The sequence below is a fragment of the Cetorhinus maximus genome, chromosome 13, assembly GCF_964194155.1.
Source record: "Cetorhinus maximus chromosome 13, sCetMax3.hap1.1, whole genome shotgun sequence".
NCBI classification, from domain to species: Eukaryota; Metazoa; Chordata; class Chondrichthyes; order Lamniformes; family Cetorhinidae; genus Cetorhinus; species Cetorhinus maximus.
In genome coordinates, this window is record NC_135891.1 from 83232091 (window position 1) to 83249041 (window position 16951).

General features: G+C 45.7%; 1 protein-coding gene across 1 annotated transcript in view; it reads right to left on the reverse strand.

The window, feature by feature from the left end:
• The window catches only part of LOC144688768 (receptor-type tyrosine-protein phosphatase delta-like), a 455185-nt gene that overhangs the window by 121256 nt on the left and 316978 nt on the right, over positions 1–16951 (reverse strand). The window contains exons 15-16 of the mRNA XM_078555681.1: positions 1127–1714; positions 278–378 (exon numbers count right to left, since the gene is read on the reverse strand). Coding sequence (XP_078411807.1) covers positions 278–378; positions 1127–1714 — 689 coding nt within the window. The remainder of the gene's footprint in view (positions 1–277; positions 379–1126; positions 1715–16951) is intronic.

Genomic DNA, 16951 nt, shown 5'->3' on the forward strand with positions numbered 1-16951 from the left:
TGTTCTATAGCAAAACAACAGAGTGTCATTAGGGGACAGAGTCACCCCAGCTTCTACTGAGCAAGTGAAAAGGCCTCAGTGAAACAGAGCTATTGGTCTGGCATACTCTTCCTTTGGGAAAGCATGTGGAAGCTCCCCAAAGAAGCATTGAGGCACAGGCCCACCTCCTATCACTCCACAGGGCAGTGTGCCTGGGAATGATCCTTCATGGCGATTGTGTTGAAGGAAAAGTTGTTGTCAACAGAATACAGATAATTTGCTACAAATACAGACTTACCTTATACGGTATTGGAGAGTTGTAATGTTCCGGAATCTCCCAACTAAGCAGCACTGAGGTTTTCATTACAAGCTTTACTCGGAAATTTTTAGGGAAAACTGCTGAAAAAGAAGGCAAATTAAAAGAAAAAGATCCTATGACAATGTAAACAGACACCGCCTTTCTGTATGGGTGCCTCTAAACATGGCAGACTGTGAACACATCAGTACTGAAATACGGCACTTTAAGGATTTTCTCCATCTCTCAGGAAGTTGTTTTTTTTACACATATTCAATTTAATATTCCATTTGTTTTGTTGTACCTCATTTCATGATGCCTTAACTTGGACTACAGAAGTACCACCATATACCCACCAATAGATTGCAATCTTGTGATCACCAATATTTTGCTGCCCCAACCAACACTGCACTACTAGTCTGTTGGATCTGCTCAGCTGGTCAATGCTTCATCTGGTAAACTGGGCATAGAAGCAACATCAGATGTCCACATGACCACCAGGCCTCCTTGGCCAGTGGCCTATCTGTCTTCTAGAATATTTGGACTAACTGCTTCTTGCTACAAGTCAGAAGTACATAACAGCAGTCATTCCTACCTGTGTGCTTGTGTTTGTAGCATGGAGCGTAGAGCCCACTGAGGACCACCTCTACTGTGTATGACCTGGTGTCCCCAAACGATGACCTTACCTGCATGAGCAATGAAGCATTCTGAAGCTACCAATAGCTTGCTCTCAGCAGACCTGACATATTTTACCTTGGGATCTGACGCAGTTGACTGCAAGTAGAAGAGAGTGTACCAAGCCCAAAACTGCCCCACTGCCACCCGGATGACAAGGCAATAGATAACCCCTACCTTGATCCAATGGAATGGTCCGATATTGAACAGCGGGACTGTAAGGACCAGGGCCTTTACTGGTTTGTGCCCTGATTTTAATGTCATATCTGGTGTCCGGTTTAAGGTTGTTCAATGTGAGGCTAGTCTGGGAGGATCTGGTGGACACTTCAATGGGGTTGCTCTGAGCACCTGCCTGTCTACACGACACAGTGTACGTTGTGATGACGCCATTCCTTTCTGCCAAGGCAGGGGGCAGCCAGCCAAACTGAACAGATGAGGTGGTGATATTCGCCAAGTCAAGGATTTGCGGGTAGCCTCTGGGCACATCTTCAGGTAGAGTCAGCTGTGTGACAGCTTCTTCCCCGAGGCCAGCACTGTTTCGGGCTGCCAGCCTAAACACATATGTGGCACCTTTGTGCATGCTGTGGGCCACATACTGATATTCGTGGTCAGAGAATTCCAGCGTTGACAGGGGCTGGACATCTGTACGCCCAAACTGAAGCTGATACCCCAGGAGTTGACCAAATGTTGCAGAGGGAGGCTGCCATTGTATCACGGCCGTGTTCTCCTGAGTCAGACGGGCCGACAGAGTGGGTCTGTCAGGAACTGAAATACAAAACACATGTAGTGTCTATGAGTAATTTATCCAAGTGCCATTAGATTAATAAAGCAATTAACCCTTAATTTAAATCAAATGAGAATGGAAATTCTGCACAAACGTTATATCCTTTTTGAATGCTATTTTATTGTCCTGACAACAGTGTCTCAGATTGGGGTTCCAGCTGAGATGGAAACTACTACCACATCTGCAAAGTGATGTGCAGTAGCAAAATACGATCAAGGCTACTGAGCACATGAAAGCTCCATGGACTTGAGGCTCATCCCTTCGTCAAAAGGCCTCTTCTATATCAGTTTACCCTCATAAAAAAAGTGTGTTATTACCGTCTACAAAGCTTCCCTGATGAGGTCAAGCATTCTCGTCTACTCATGGGAGTCCCTGGCTTGTGACCAACCAAAATGGAGGTAATTTATTCAGGAAGGCACCAAACACTTCAAGAGACTTTGTTGGGAACATGCAGGGGCGAAATCAAGGTTTCAGAGAGAGTGCATAAACTTCCAAACTCCTCAACTACCTGACCCTTCAAGAGCCACCTGCACTGAGTGCGGCAGAGTCTGCAGATTGCACGTTTGACTTATCGGCCATCTCAGAACCCATCAAACTGGAGTGCAAGCAACTCATCCTCGATCCCGAGGGACTGTCTAAGAAGAAGGTTAGCGCAACTCAAGGAGAAAAGAGTAACAAAGCAAATTGGAATAACATTGGCAAATTCCACAGTCACATGATGAGGTAGCAGGGAGGGAGAGAGAAAGAACTAAGGGATTGGGAAAGTGACAGACAGACATCTACATAAAAAGAAAGGCTGTAAAAGGGAGACTGGGGAGGGATAGAGGGAGACACACAACAGGATGTGGGGAAGATAAACACATACAAAGAGGAATGAGTACATGAATGCCAAAGCTATACTGTTCTAAGGGGTGCAATTTTGCCTTTATATTCACAACACTGCAAGTAGAAGTCATGCTTGCCCACATCTTGTGCAGTTGAACTGTATGGATGTAGTCAACCAAACCCATGCAGTGATAGTCATCAGACCCACCATTTTAAATTTTAATGATTGAGAGCAGAGGAGATGGTCAACTTTTCCCCAGAAATTAAACACTAAGTTTCATGTTCTGGGATGTATGAGCTGAATAGGTTATGGAAGCCGATTTACTAACTTTCAAAATGGAATCAGATATACTGAATATGGAAAAGGAAAAGCTCCCAGGGCTACAGGAAAAGAGCTGGGAAGCAGATAGCTCATTCAAACAGTAGGCAGAGATGTGATGGCCTGAATGATATCTTTCTGAGCAGTATGATTTGGTGCATGTTCTAAGCGGGGTTTAATGCTATTTTTGTACTGTAATTAGCTCCATTTTTACTGAGGTGCAAGATCACCCTTTTCAGGTGGCTTCCCACTGATGTAGGCTCGCAAATTCCAAAGCTGCAAAATTCAGATCGCTTGCAAATACTAAAGGTTTAGAAAGTGAGTTGCCTTGTTCCACAGATGGCTCAGTTAAAGGGTTTCAGGTGGTGTAGGCAGTATTAATTTTGGTCCATTTCCCTCAAACCTTTGTGAACGTGCTCCTGATAGCTTGAGGTATAACCAGTACTCTCTGCCAGGGCTTAGAAATAAAATTAGACACAGCCTTAATTATTTAATTGCTAAATACAGAGCGGGTGTCAACCAGGTCATATGGACCAGGAAGGTCCAGGATTAATCCCTGGTTTGTGCTGGGTTAACAGATCTCAATGAAGACGCTGAAAAGAGTCAATTGGCTCTGGTGCCGTGGAGCGTGGGGAGTAGGCAACAAAATCACTCAAGGTTTCTTCTTTTTATAATCAAGGTCTTTTCTTTAATGGGATATGGCCATTGCCTATCTCTAATTTCCCTTGATCCCTCATTTCAGAGGACAGTTATGAGTCAACCACATTGCTGTGGGTCTGGAAGAACATATAGAGGCTGCCCTGTCACATGGCAGATTTCCTTCTCTAAAGTATGTTGGTGAACCAGATGGGTTTTTACAACAATCGATGATAGCTTCATGGCCACCATCACTGGTGATTAGTTTGCAATCCCAGATTTATTTTAAATGTATTAATTGAATTTAAATTCCACCAGCTGCCATGGTGGGATCTGAATCCGTGTCCCCAGGGCATTAGCGTGGGCCTCTGGATTACAGGTCCAGTGACACTTACCACTACACCACTGCCTCCCCTGCACTGGGAAGCATGTGTTGGGTTAAGATAGTTTTGGGTTGATGCTGATGGACATCACTATCAAATAGCCTGCCAACCCTCATCAGCAAAACTCAGGCTTGAAGAATAGCCACTTGAATGAAGCTATTCATGGCTGCCACCAGTATCAACCCCACCCCATCCTCAGGAGAGATGAGGAAAGAACATTTTCTTATAAGGAAAGCTTCTACCTCTGACCAGTGGTGGAAAATGGGCGGCTGTAGACTGGTTGACCAATCTACACCCTGATCATTTTCTTATCCAATCTTCAATGGGCTGTCATTCTGCTACCACCAGTTTTTCACTTCTGCAGAAAGTTAACATCTACTGCAGTAAGTCAGTAATGGGTGGAGGAGGTCTGTCACTGAGATCTCACAGGTTTCTTTGTAATAGCATTTTTCCAGTTATGCAAATTGAGTTCTGAGGTAATGACAGTTGCCAGCAGACTGCTGCCCTGATTAACGGTGCAGTTCTGTATGTAAATGAACAGCAAGGGTTTTTCACTCAATTTAATGCAGCACTAGGCACAATTTGCCTGCCATAGTTCTCACAGCTCCCTGCGCATCGCTTCCCTTAATCACAATGGACTGGCCAAACAGAGATTTATCAAAATGGCAAAAGCAAAATTAAGTTGCCAGTGGGTGAGAGTCATTAGACTGAGAAGTGAGTGGCTTTCTCCAGTTTTGTAATTTAAAATCCTTCCCAATCAATTTAACCCATAGGAGGCAGTGAGACTTCACGTAGCTTCAGTCTGCCATTCCATTGCTATGGCAACCCAAAATGGCATGTACTTGGATCAGCAGTACGTGCTGCTGAAAGGTCCACCAGAAACTCTTTGACAACGCTATGTTTTTTTCCCCCAAATCAAAGCATATCTCCGTGAATGGCCAAGGCTCATAATTAAGAACACTGCCAAGGTTGGAAAGAACAAGTGTGAAGATGAGATAAAGCATAAAGGAGGGGAGGAAGAGCAATAGGGGATTCTATATTCAGGGGAACAGATAGGTGCTACTGTGGCCATCAATGTGACTCCAGGATGGTATGTTGCCTCCCTGGTGCCAGGGTCCGAGATGTCACTGAACGGCTGCAGGGCATCCTGAAGGGGGAGGGTGATAAGGCAGAGGTCATAGTACATGTTGGTATCAATGACATAGGTAGAAAGAGGGATGAGGTCTTGCATCAAGAATTCAGGGAGTTAGGCAGTAGACTAAAAAGCAAAACTTCTCGGGTTGTAATCTCTGGATTACTCCCAGTGCCACGTGCTAGCGAGCTCAGAAATAGGAGAATAGCGTAGATGAATATGTGGCTTAAGAGTTGGTGCAGGAGGGAGGGTTTTAGATTCCTGGATCACTGGGACCGTTTCTGGGGAAGGTGGGACCAGTACAAGTGGGACGGTATACATCTGAACCAGAACGGGACTAACATCCTTGCGGGCGGGTTTGCTAGTGCTGTTGGGAGGAGTTTAAACTAATTCGGCAGGGGGAGGGGACACAGAATGCTAGCAGAATAGGGACACATCATAATACAGTAAAACAATCGAGTCAGAAGGAGTGCAGCTGCAATAAGCTTCAAGGGAGTACTGCAAGGCTGGATGGCCTCTACTTTAATACCAGGAGTATTACAGGTAAAACAGATGAGTTAAGGGTGAGGATTGACACGTGGAATTGTGATATAGTAACCATCACTGAGATGTGGTTGAGGGAAGGGCAAGATTGGCAGCTTAACATTCCGGGATATAGAATCTTCAGGCGAGACAGGGGAGGGGGCAAAAGAGGGGGAGGCATTGCATTATTAATTAAGGAGTCAGTTACTGCAGTAAGGAGAGATGATATCTTGGAGGGGGCATCGAATGAGGCTTTGTGGGTAGAGCTTAGGAATAAAAAAGGGGCAACCACATTATTAGGTGTTTATTATAGACCCAGATAGTCAGCGGGAAATTGAGGAGCAAATATGTGCACAATTTGCAGAGGTGTGTAAAAACAATAATAGGGTAATTATATTAAGGTGATTTCAACTTTCCCAACATTAATTGGGATAGACATAGTGTTAAGGGCTTGGATGGAGTGAATTTCTTGAAATATGTACAGGAGAACTTTTTAGGTCAATATATAGAGGTTCCAACAAGGAATGGTGCATTGCTGGACCTAATTCTGGGGAATGAAGCCGGACAGGTGGCTGAGGTGGTGTTGGGCGAGCATTTTAGCGATAGCGACCACAACATGGTACAGTTTAAGTTTGTTATGGACAAAGAAATCGACAAATTGCAAAAAAATGTTTTGGAATGGGGGAGAGTGGATTTTAGTAAAATAAGGCAGGATCTGGCCAAGGTAGACTGGGAACAGTTACTTGTGGGGAAGTCTACAGAGGAGCAGTGGGGGGCGTTCAAAAAGTAAATGGGGAGGGTAAGGGCTCAACATGTTCCCTCTAGGGTGATAGGAAGGAATAACAAGCTCAGAGAACCATGGATGATCAGAGATATTCAGGTTACGATGAGAAGGAAAAGAGAGGTTTTTAGCAGGTACAAGGGAAGCAATTCAGCGGAGGCATTAGTGGAGTACAGAAAGTGCAGGGTGGAGCTTAAGAAAGCAATTAGGAGATCAAAGAGGGGATATGAGAAAGCTCTGGCTGGTAAAAGTAGGGAAAATCCCAAAGTATTCTATAAGTATATCAATGGGAAGAGGATAACCAGGGAACCAGGGCCCATAAGGGGCCAAGGGGGCAATCTATGGGTGGAGCCAGAGGACATCGCTAGAGTGTTGAATGAATAATTCGCGTCCGTCTTCACCCAAGAGAATGAGGTTGAAGATATCGAACTCAGGGAGAGAGACTGCGAGGTTCTTAAGCAAATTGATATAGGGAGTGACAAGATATTGGAGGTGTTGGCAGGCTTAAAAGTGGATAAATCTCCAGGTCTAGAAGATTTGTGTCCCAGACTGCTGAGGGAGGCAAGGGAGGAGATCGCAGGGGCTCTGACCCAAATTTCTAATTCCTCTCTGGCCATGGGGCAGGTGCCAGAGGACTGGAGAACAGCTAATGTGGTTCTGCTATTTAAGAAGGGTTGTAGAGATAAGCCAGGGAACTACAGGCCAGTGAGTCCCACGTCAGTGGTAGGGAAACTATTGGAGAAAGTTCTGAAGAAGAGAATCTATCTCCACTTGGAGAGGCAAGGTTTGATCAGGGATAGTCAGCATGGCTTTGTCAGAGGGAGGTCATGCCTAACAAGTTTGATTGAAGTTTTTGAGGAGGTGACCAGGTGTGTAGATGAGGGTAGTGCAGTTGATGTAATTTATATGGATTTCAGCAAAGCCTTTGACAAGGTCCCACATAGGAGACTTATAAAGAAGGCAAATGCACATGGGATACATGGTAATTTGATAAGGTGGATTCAAAATTGGCTTAGTTGTCGGAGACAGAGGGTGATGACAGCAGGATGCTTTAGTGACTGGAAGCCAGTGCCCAGTGGCGTACCACAGGGATCTGTGCTGGGTCCCCTATTATTTATAGATGACTATGTGGGGGGTAGGATTAGTAAGTGTACGGACTACACAAAGATTGGCCGGGCGGTTAACAGTGAGGTTGAGTGTCTTGGGCTACAGGAAGATAAAGACAGGATGATCAAATGGGCAGATAAGTGGCAGATGGAATTTAACCCTGAAAAGTGTGAGGTGATACACTTTGGAAGGAGTAATTTGACAAGGAAGTATTCAATGAACAGCATGGCACTAGGAAGTTCTGAGGAACAAAGGGACCTTGGCATGTGTGTCCATAGATCTCTGAAGGCAGAGGGGCACGTTATTTAGGTGGTGAAAAAGCCATATGGGACACTTGTCTTTATCAATTGAGGCATAGATTACAAAAGTAGGGAGGTCATGTTGGAGTTGTATAGAACCTTGGTGAGGCCACAGCTGGAGTATTGTGTGCAGTTCTGGTCGCCACATTATAGGAAGAATGTGATTGCACTGGAGGGGTGCAGAGGAGATTCACCAGGATGTTGCCTGGGATGAAACATTTAAGATATGAAGAGAGGTTGGATAGACTTGGGTTGTTTTCGTTGGAGCAGAGAAGACTGAGGGGCGACCTGATCGAGGTGTACAAGATTTTGAGGGGCATGGACAGGGTGGATAGGGAGCAGCTGTTCCCCTTAGTTGAAGGGTCAGTCACAAGGGGGCATAAGTTCAAGATGAGGGGCAGGAGGTTTAGGGGGGATGTGAGGAAAAACTTTTTACCCAGAGGGTGGTGACGGTCTGGAATGTGCTGCCTGGGAGGGTGGTGGAGGCGGGTTGCCTCACATCCTTTAAAAAGTACCTGGATGAGCACTTGGCAGGTCATAACATTCAAGGCTATGGGCCAGGTGCTGGGAAATGGGATTAGGTAGGTAGGTCAGGTGTTCCTCACGTGTCGGTGCAGACTCGATGGGCCGAAGGGCCTCTTCTGCACTGTGATCCTGTGATGTCATCAGGTGACTCCAAGATTGGGCTTTAAGAGCCTGAACATTGAAGGGCAAAGGAGAGACTGAGGAAGGCAAGACAGTTTTCTGGCTCTGAGAAGAATGAATTAAAGAACGTCCTCTAAATGCCTGTCCTGGCAGATCTGTCACCCAGGAGATCCCTTGAACTGTACGTTGTATCATACACAATCTGCGTGATTTAGTCCTTTGGGAATCTACACTTAGATAAGTTGAGTGTTGCTCAGCTGGTCTCTTAAATGACAGAAATGTGTGAAGTGAAGGAAAAACTTAAAAAAGAGAGTTTCACGTGAAAACATAGCAAATATTCCTGAGCCGGTCTTGTGAAGTGTAAAATTTTCCATTGCTAAAGTTACTGCAAGTGTTATTGAGATTTACCACCTTGTAGTGTCATGCAACAAGCAACTGGAAGCTCCAAAATAGATGTCATCCCGTAACTCACTCACAGGTACCATTATTCTACATATAAACCAGCTAAACCCCTAAATAAGATTCATGTCTGCATATAATCTACTCTCATGTATTCATTTTTCTATATTTGAACCATCTGAGTCCCTCATTTGGATCCTAGCCCACAGCTACCTCCGGAAATCATCAATCAGAACCCCTCAGATAGATTACAGTCTGCCACTTGGCCCCAATATCCATTGTGCTATATATAAATCAGCAAATTCCTCAAAGGAATTGCAACTTGTAATTTGTCCTGGGTTTTCCATTCTTTAAAGGAGCCATTTGAACCCCTAGATTAGATCCCAGCTCCAGGGTATTCATTACTCTCTGTACAAAACATCCAATCCCTACAATTTAGATTCTAGCCTGTAATGCCTTCCAGATATCCATAATTCCAAATTTATTTCATCCCTCATGAAAAATATGTTAAGCAAAATAAAATATTAGATTCTGTGCAAAACAAGAAGTGCTGGCTTTGGGCATCTTTGCAACGTATCTCTGCTTCAGCTTGTCCACAGCATTCAAAGAAGGTTCATCAAGTACGTTGGTTGTTTATTTTCCTGAAGCCTATACACGGGCATCATCCAGAACAATGCAGAACATGTCTTAATAAAGCAGGATGGCACTGCGTGAGTTGAATGGTGCCAGGATCAATCAGTCGTTAGGACTGGATCCAGCAGCACTGTCTTGGTGTAAGCGTGGTGTCTGTCAGCTACCTCCCTTTGTCTTTGTCATAGAATTTCCACTTCTATCTGAAATCAATTAACTGCTCCAAGGAACATAGTTACAGTTGTCATTTTATTTAAACACACAGAAAAGCCAGCTTAAATCAACATTGATCTCTCAAGATACTGCTGCATCCAGAGCTGGTCTCATATCACAAATGCTGCAGTGTCTAGAACGCCAGTTCTCCTCTGACTGATGTGCTTCCCTTTCCCCTGGTAATTATTATGGTTCTGGTCTTTGTTTGTTGCTGACCTGGAGGTTCCTTCCCATCTCTTGGCTCCGAGGTTCCTTGAAGACTTTACCACTTGCTGGCTCCATGAGTTAAGTCAGACTGCTGGTGCTGAATTAGCTTTGACCCTCTTTGTTGGGCTAATTATTGAATTATGGTCTCTAAATGTTGCTGGTCCATCCTTCTACCCGAAGTCAAAATGGCCTTAGCTTCCTGACTTTATTTCTTTGTTGCTCCTCCCACTCCACACACCCTACTAACTCAGGGGGCTGAGACCTGATGCAGTCTTCCTCTCGCAACCCTAGCCGAGATTAGCTTTTGAATTGGCTGCCATACTTAAAAACTTTTCTACTCTGCACGGCTTGTTTCTGTACTTAACACTGAATCTGTCAACAGAATTTTTGTATCATTCTTCAACTTGCGAACTGCTGAAGCCCGTTGCACCGGAGGACATTTAACTGCAGAGTGAAGTCAGGCTGTGACATTAAGGGAGTGTGCAGTAAACGACCACAAGAGCTGGGTTACATTAAGATCCTTGGTTTAACTGCTGCTCCAATCTGTTCCTGTCACAACCATTTGTTGGCAAAGCACCAACAAGCCAACTGCCAGCCAGCGTCTGACTGCAGTCGTTGCCTGGGTGTGTTTACCATTTCCCAACCATGATGTGTGAGTCCGCAACAAACTCACCAGAGCACAACCCAGGAGGCAGATCTAAATCAACACTTTCCAGATGCGATGTGGGTTACAGCCCCAGGCAGACAATATGCCGGCAAGATATTAAGGCTGGCCAATTCCAATCTCGCTACAGTGAACAAATCTATGACAAGGCCAATGACTTGTGTGCAAGGTAGATCATTTATCCGGATATTTTATTGAGATGGAGGAGAAAGAAAGGGTAATAGGTTAGAAAGTGATAAAGAAAATGGCTATTTACGTCGTTTATTTTCTTCCTTTTATTTTTGTCACTTAATGCTCTCTCCACTTCTTCTGAATCTACTGACAGGAGGGGTGTAGGTGCCCCACTGACCATGGGCCAAAGATGTCCCTATTGTGTGGGCCTGAACAATGAATGTAATGTCACCAGGAAGTTGAGAGCAGTACAGTTCTTGTGTCCTGGCCATAATAAGTGCGATTAACAGCAAGGTGGGGGGCTGGGGGTTGGGCGGTGGGAGCGTGGGTCACTGGATGCCAATCAGGAGAAGGAAAATAAAAATCAGCTCCAGTTTCAGTCCCAATTCATTTTAAGCGACTCCTGCTGGAGAGTTTGCTGTGCCAGGCCAACTGCGAGTCATGCAATTCCTACCAGCACTCACAAGGAGAATGAAATAAAATTGGGTGAGATTCCGGAGGGCACCTCACATTCCTGGTTCATCTACAAGAGGCAGCAGCAGCTTCAGGGAAGGACGGGAGTAAAAGGAAAGTGTGGGGGTGAATAGATGGCCTTCAGATCACAATGACTGTTATCCCTCACCACATGAAGTGTGAAAAAGTGAAAGCGCAGAAGATTATGCTTAGTAAAGAGAAATATATTCCTCAGTACAGATTAAGAGTTACAACTAAGTTCAAATGTTTTACTGGAGGAGTGAGCAAAGTGACAGCACCTGCTGTGCAAACTAACACTGCGGTGATTGGGATTAAATAATTGTTACAGAATAGCAAATTACTAGAGATTAATGGGGACCTGGGATCTCTGTATGGCTTAGTTTAAACCATACTGGTTTGCTAAAAAAAGCAAGGATTTTTATTAATATTGTATATATATAATGTTTTATATATATATAAATATGCATAAGCCATATATATAGATATACACACGCACTAGTTGATGTCCCACAAAGTCGTACATGGGGAGTCAAGACCAAATTATTAATCTTCTGGTAAAACAGGGTTAAAGAGTGGGGGGTATCTGCGCGAGAATTTAATTGGTCCCCAATTGAAAGTCATACCTGCTGTCCTTATTTTTTATCTTTCCGTTATAAATTCCTCTCAGTATTAATAATTGAAACTGTTGAAGCAAGCCTGTCATGCTGTAATTACACACTCCTGCCAGTTGCGGCATGCACTATCACCGCGGCGAATGGGTCGAGGGTATAATTACAGCACGACAAGTTAAACATCGACAGTTTCCATTATACATGCTGTCACAGAAATTTATAATGGAAAATGTTGACAGGAAGCGCACACAGATGCAAGAATATGTATTATATTTGAATTAGGCTTTTTATTGACAGTCAACTACCTGCATTGTAACTACACAGCATTTAATGTCACAAATTGCCTTCTACCTTCAGTTTCCACATGCTACTATATTTCCTCACACTGCACTGCCTGTATCTTGCTCAAAGAACGGTATGATCACCCAGTTACACTGTAGAACCACTAGCAGTAGGCAGCGATCAGAATCTATCCTGTTTTCAATGTGGAGCAGCTGACGAGACTTGCTGCAACACAGGAACTACTGCTACAAGTTGCTTTAAATTCCTATCTGTGACTTTACCTGTGCCTCCTTATATTGTGGCTAGTGTTGGGGCAGGTTCCAGAGGGTTTGTCTCTGTAGATGAAAATTACTGTTGGTAATGTTATCCTAAGAATGCTTTGTGAGTGCATAACAATTCCTCTCTCTGCCATTTTAACTGTGGTGTGGAAACCTATTTAAAATAAACAGGGGTACACCTCCATAGAAATGACAGTTTGACAAGAGATGTTCATACAATAACATTGCAGACTCATTTTTACTCATGTTCCTTTCCTGCTCTGAGGTTTGGGGGTCAGTTCCTGCATGGCTGGATGTTCTATACCCTTATGTTCCATCTGCTCATTTCCACTACATCCAGTCAGCATCTGCATTTTCCTTCTCCCTGACCTATTCTTCCAGGCAGAAGCAACTCCCACAGAGCATTCCACGTGACTCCTGAATAAGTAACCTAGGGTTCTTCCTCACTCATCTCAGTCTCATCGTTTCTCTCGCTTTTCTTGAGGACTAGCTGCAGTAGGGTGAGGGGGGGTAGGCTTATGTGCAGCATAATCACTGGCAGAGAGCAGCTGGGCCAAATGGCCTGCTTCTGTGCTCGAAATTCTATGTAATTTGATGCTGGCAACACTGTGGCAGCGGAGAAAAGGAACAATCTCATTAGCGCCACACAATGGCCCCTCTAGTTGTTGAACCACAATACAAATGGTGTCAAGAGATTAAAAGCCCACCTTTAAAACAGGCTGAACGCTGTAAATAACAACAGGTGCCCTGCCAATATTTGTATGGCAGGTTGCCAAGCTTTGTTCTGATAGCTTGTTATTGGACCTGCTCAATCTCACCTGCTGCCTCGTGCTTCACTGAGAATTATTTAGAGACACTTTCACACGTGTGAAATCTACACGTTCGTATTTGCCTAATGCTGCAGAAAATGTGTTTTTTTTATTAAATCAGCCTGCAGCATACAGAAATAGTGACAATTTCACACAGTTAACCCATCTCCCCACCTGGGATCTCACCTAACACATTATAGGCTGCACACATCCTGAGGTGGTGGGGTGGGGGTGCGGGGGAAGGTGGTTATGGATGATAACATGAGCAAATTGCGAGGAAAGGTATTTCTGCTACTTGCAGGTAGGATGATTGTTTGAAGTGATCTAGTTATTTGGCTCCATGCCCGTTAATAGCCAACACAGTTTTCATAGCAGGTGAGATAAGGTTCATCAGCAAGAAATTTCTGTTGACAGTGCTAACTGATGACTGCTTAACATATTGGTGTGACATTCTTCTGGCTGCTATTTTAATGCAGGCATTTAACTGTCTTTTTAACTGCGAGAGCACCTCCATTAAAATAACTGCTAGATGAACGTCATATGACTGCAGTCATATCACTGATGGCAATTTCTAGTGTTCCTTTAATTAACACCTAACAAAGATCTCCAAAGGATCAAGTCCGCACACTGTGCCTGCTCTCCTGGAAATGGGACAGATGGTCTCCATGGAATATTCACAGGCTGTGAAGCAGAGTCCCTCTTTTATAGCTCTATAAAACATGAGGACTCATTGCTCGCTTGCTTCCTGCACATGTGCAACAGCTGCCCAGCTGTCAGACCTGGGGTACTGCTGACTCCACTAGCAGCAAGCTACACATTCACCAATACATACGTGCACACACAATGAGCGGAATTTAATGCTCTCCTCCTTGGCAAGTTTAGAGGCAGGGGAGCATTTAATTGGGTGGGAAAGTGGCGGGTGGGGACCCAGGCACCTTCACCTTGCCCTGATCAAGTCCGGGGTGGGATGGCTTGTGGGTAGCCTTTGTGCCCTACCACCGACTGGGGCCATTAAGTGGACAATTAATGCCTATTTAAGTGCCTCATCCCACCATCGCTGGTATTCATCCAGCAATGGGCAGGGAACTTGCTGTACAGGAAGCCCAAAAAAGCAAACCCTATCAGGGTTGCTTGTGGGCTCCCAAGAGGGGTCCCTTGTTCAAAGACACTCAGTGCTTGATTGAGGGACTCAGCATCAAGAAGGGCTGGTGACAGCCACCACCCTTGCCCTTGCCAATGATCCCACTCCCCCACAACCCACCTCTGGCTGTGCCTGTGTCAATCGGTGATCCTGGGCTCAGGGTGGGTACAGTACCAGCTGCTGCCACCCACCTCCCCCAGTGGCAATGCTGAGCAACGAAGAGCTGCTGGCCTCTGATTGGCCGGCAGCTCTTGGAAGGGTGGGATTTCAATCCCCAGGATCCTTGGTCCTGGGCAAGACTCACCACTGCTCAGAGTGCCTGATTGGCACTTGACATAGGGGGCCTTCTCAAAATGAGGTGATGTGGGGCAGTCGCGGCTTCCCAGCCAGCGGGTAACACCTCCATTGCAAACATTTAGGTTCCGCCCGCGCACGCATGCACGCACGTGCACACACACACGCCCCACTGCTCCAAACAACTTCACAGTTTAACCACTGTGGATCAATCCCTAATTACCTCCCTCAACATTAATGATAAGGCAATAGCCCTCTATCCAGAAACAGAAACATGGCAATAATTCCCCATCCAAATTCAGAAACAGAGCAATAGCATCCCATCTCCTCACAAAGCAAGGCATTCCCTCAAACTAGAATGTACTCCTGTTCTAAAAACAGTCACAAGGCAATTGTCCCCCACATGAGAATCAGTAAGAAGGAAATAGCTGCTTGCCATGAAACTATAATGAGGCACTGTCTTCATAGCAACAATCGTGGAAACAAATACAAGAATCAATTCAAAGTATTGTGAAGTTCAGTGATATTCACCCATCTATCTTTTGGACTCAAGAGCTCTGTGATATCCCTCCTTCCCTCCCCTGAATCAAAGCCTCAGTGATATCTGTCCATCTTTCCCTGGAATTAAAGCCTCAATGATATCCATCTCTCCCTTGAAAAAACTCAGCAGGTCTGGCAGCATCTGTGGAGAGGGACACAGTTAACGTTTCGAGTCCGAATGACCCTTCAACAGAACTAAGTAAAAATAGAAGAGAGGTGAAATATAAGCTGGTTTAAGGGGAGGGTGGGACAAGTAGAGCTGGATAGAGGGCCAGTGATAGGTGGAGATAACCAAAAGATGTCACAGACAAAAGGACAAAGAGGTGTTGAAGGTGGTGATATTATCTAAGGAATGTGCTAATTAAGGGAAGAAAGCAGGACAAGCAAGGTACAGATAGCCCTAGTGGGGGTGGGGTGGGGTGAAGGAATCAAAAAAGGCTAAAAGGTAGAGATAAAACAATGGATGGAAATACATTTAAAAATAATGGAAATAGGTGGGAAAAGAAAAATCTATATAAATTATTGGGAAAAAAGTGGGGGGAATCGGAAAGGGGGTGGGGATGGAGGAGAGAGTTCATGATCTAAAATTGTTGAACTCAATATTCAGTGCGGAAGGCTGTAAAGTGCCTAGTCGGAGGATGAGGTGCTGTTCCTCCAGTTTGCGTTGAGCTTCACTGGAACAATGCAGCAGGCCAAGGACGGACATGTGGGCATGAGAGCAGGGTGGAGTGTTGAAATGGCCAGTGACAGGGAGATCTGGGTAATGCTTGCGGACAGACCGAAGGTGTTCTGCAAAGCGGTCACCCAGTCTGCGTTTGGTCTCTCCAATGTAGAGGAAACCGCATTGGGAGCAACGAATGCAGTAGACTAAATTGAGGGAAATGCAAGTGAAATGCTGCTTCACTTGAAAGGGGTGTTTGGGCCCTTGGACGGTGAGGAGAGGGGAAGTAAAGGGGCAGGTGTTGCACCTTCTGCGGTTGCATGGGAAGGTGCCGTGGGAGGGGGATGTGTAGGGGGTGATAGAGGAGTGGACCAGGGTGTCCCGGAGGGAACGATCCCTGCGGAATGCTGCCAGGGGGGGTGAAGGGAAGATGTGTTTGGTGGTGGCATCATGCTGGAGTTGGCGGAAATGGCGGAGGATGATCCTTTGAATGCGGAGGCTGGTGGGGTGATAAGTGAGGACAAGGGGGACCCTATCATGTTTCTGGGAGGGAGAGGAAGGTGTGAGGGTGGACGCGCAGGAGATGGGACGGACACGGTTGAGGGCCCTGTCAACCACCGTGGGTGGAAAACCTCGGTTAAGGAAGAAGGAAGACATGTCAGAGGAACTGTTTTTGAAAGTGGCATCATCAGAACAGATGCGACGGAGGCGAAGGAACTGAGAGAATGGGATGGAGTCCTTACAGGAAGCAGGGTGTGAGGAGCTGTAGTCGAGGTAGCTGTGGGAGTCTCAATTTCTGGTGATAGACTGTCCACCAATATCCATTACAAGCCTACCGACTCCCGCAGCTACCTCGACTACAGCTCCTCACACCCACAGTGGTTGACAGGGCCCTCAACCGCGTCCGGCCCATCTCCCGCGCATCCGCCCTCACACCTTCCTCTCATCCCAGAAGCATGATAGGGTCCCCCTTGTCCTCACTTATCACCCCACCAGCCTCCGCATTCAAAGGATCATCCTCCGCCATTTCCGCCAACTCCAGCATGATGCCACCACCAAACACATCTTCCCTTCACCCCCCCTGGCGGCATTCCGCAGGGATCGTTCCCTCCGGGACATCCTGGACCACTCCTCCATCACCCCCTACACCTCAACCCCCTCCCACGGCACCTTCCCATGCAACCGCAGAAGGTGC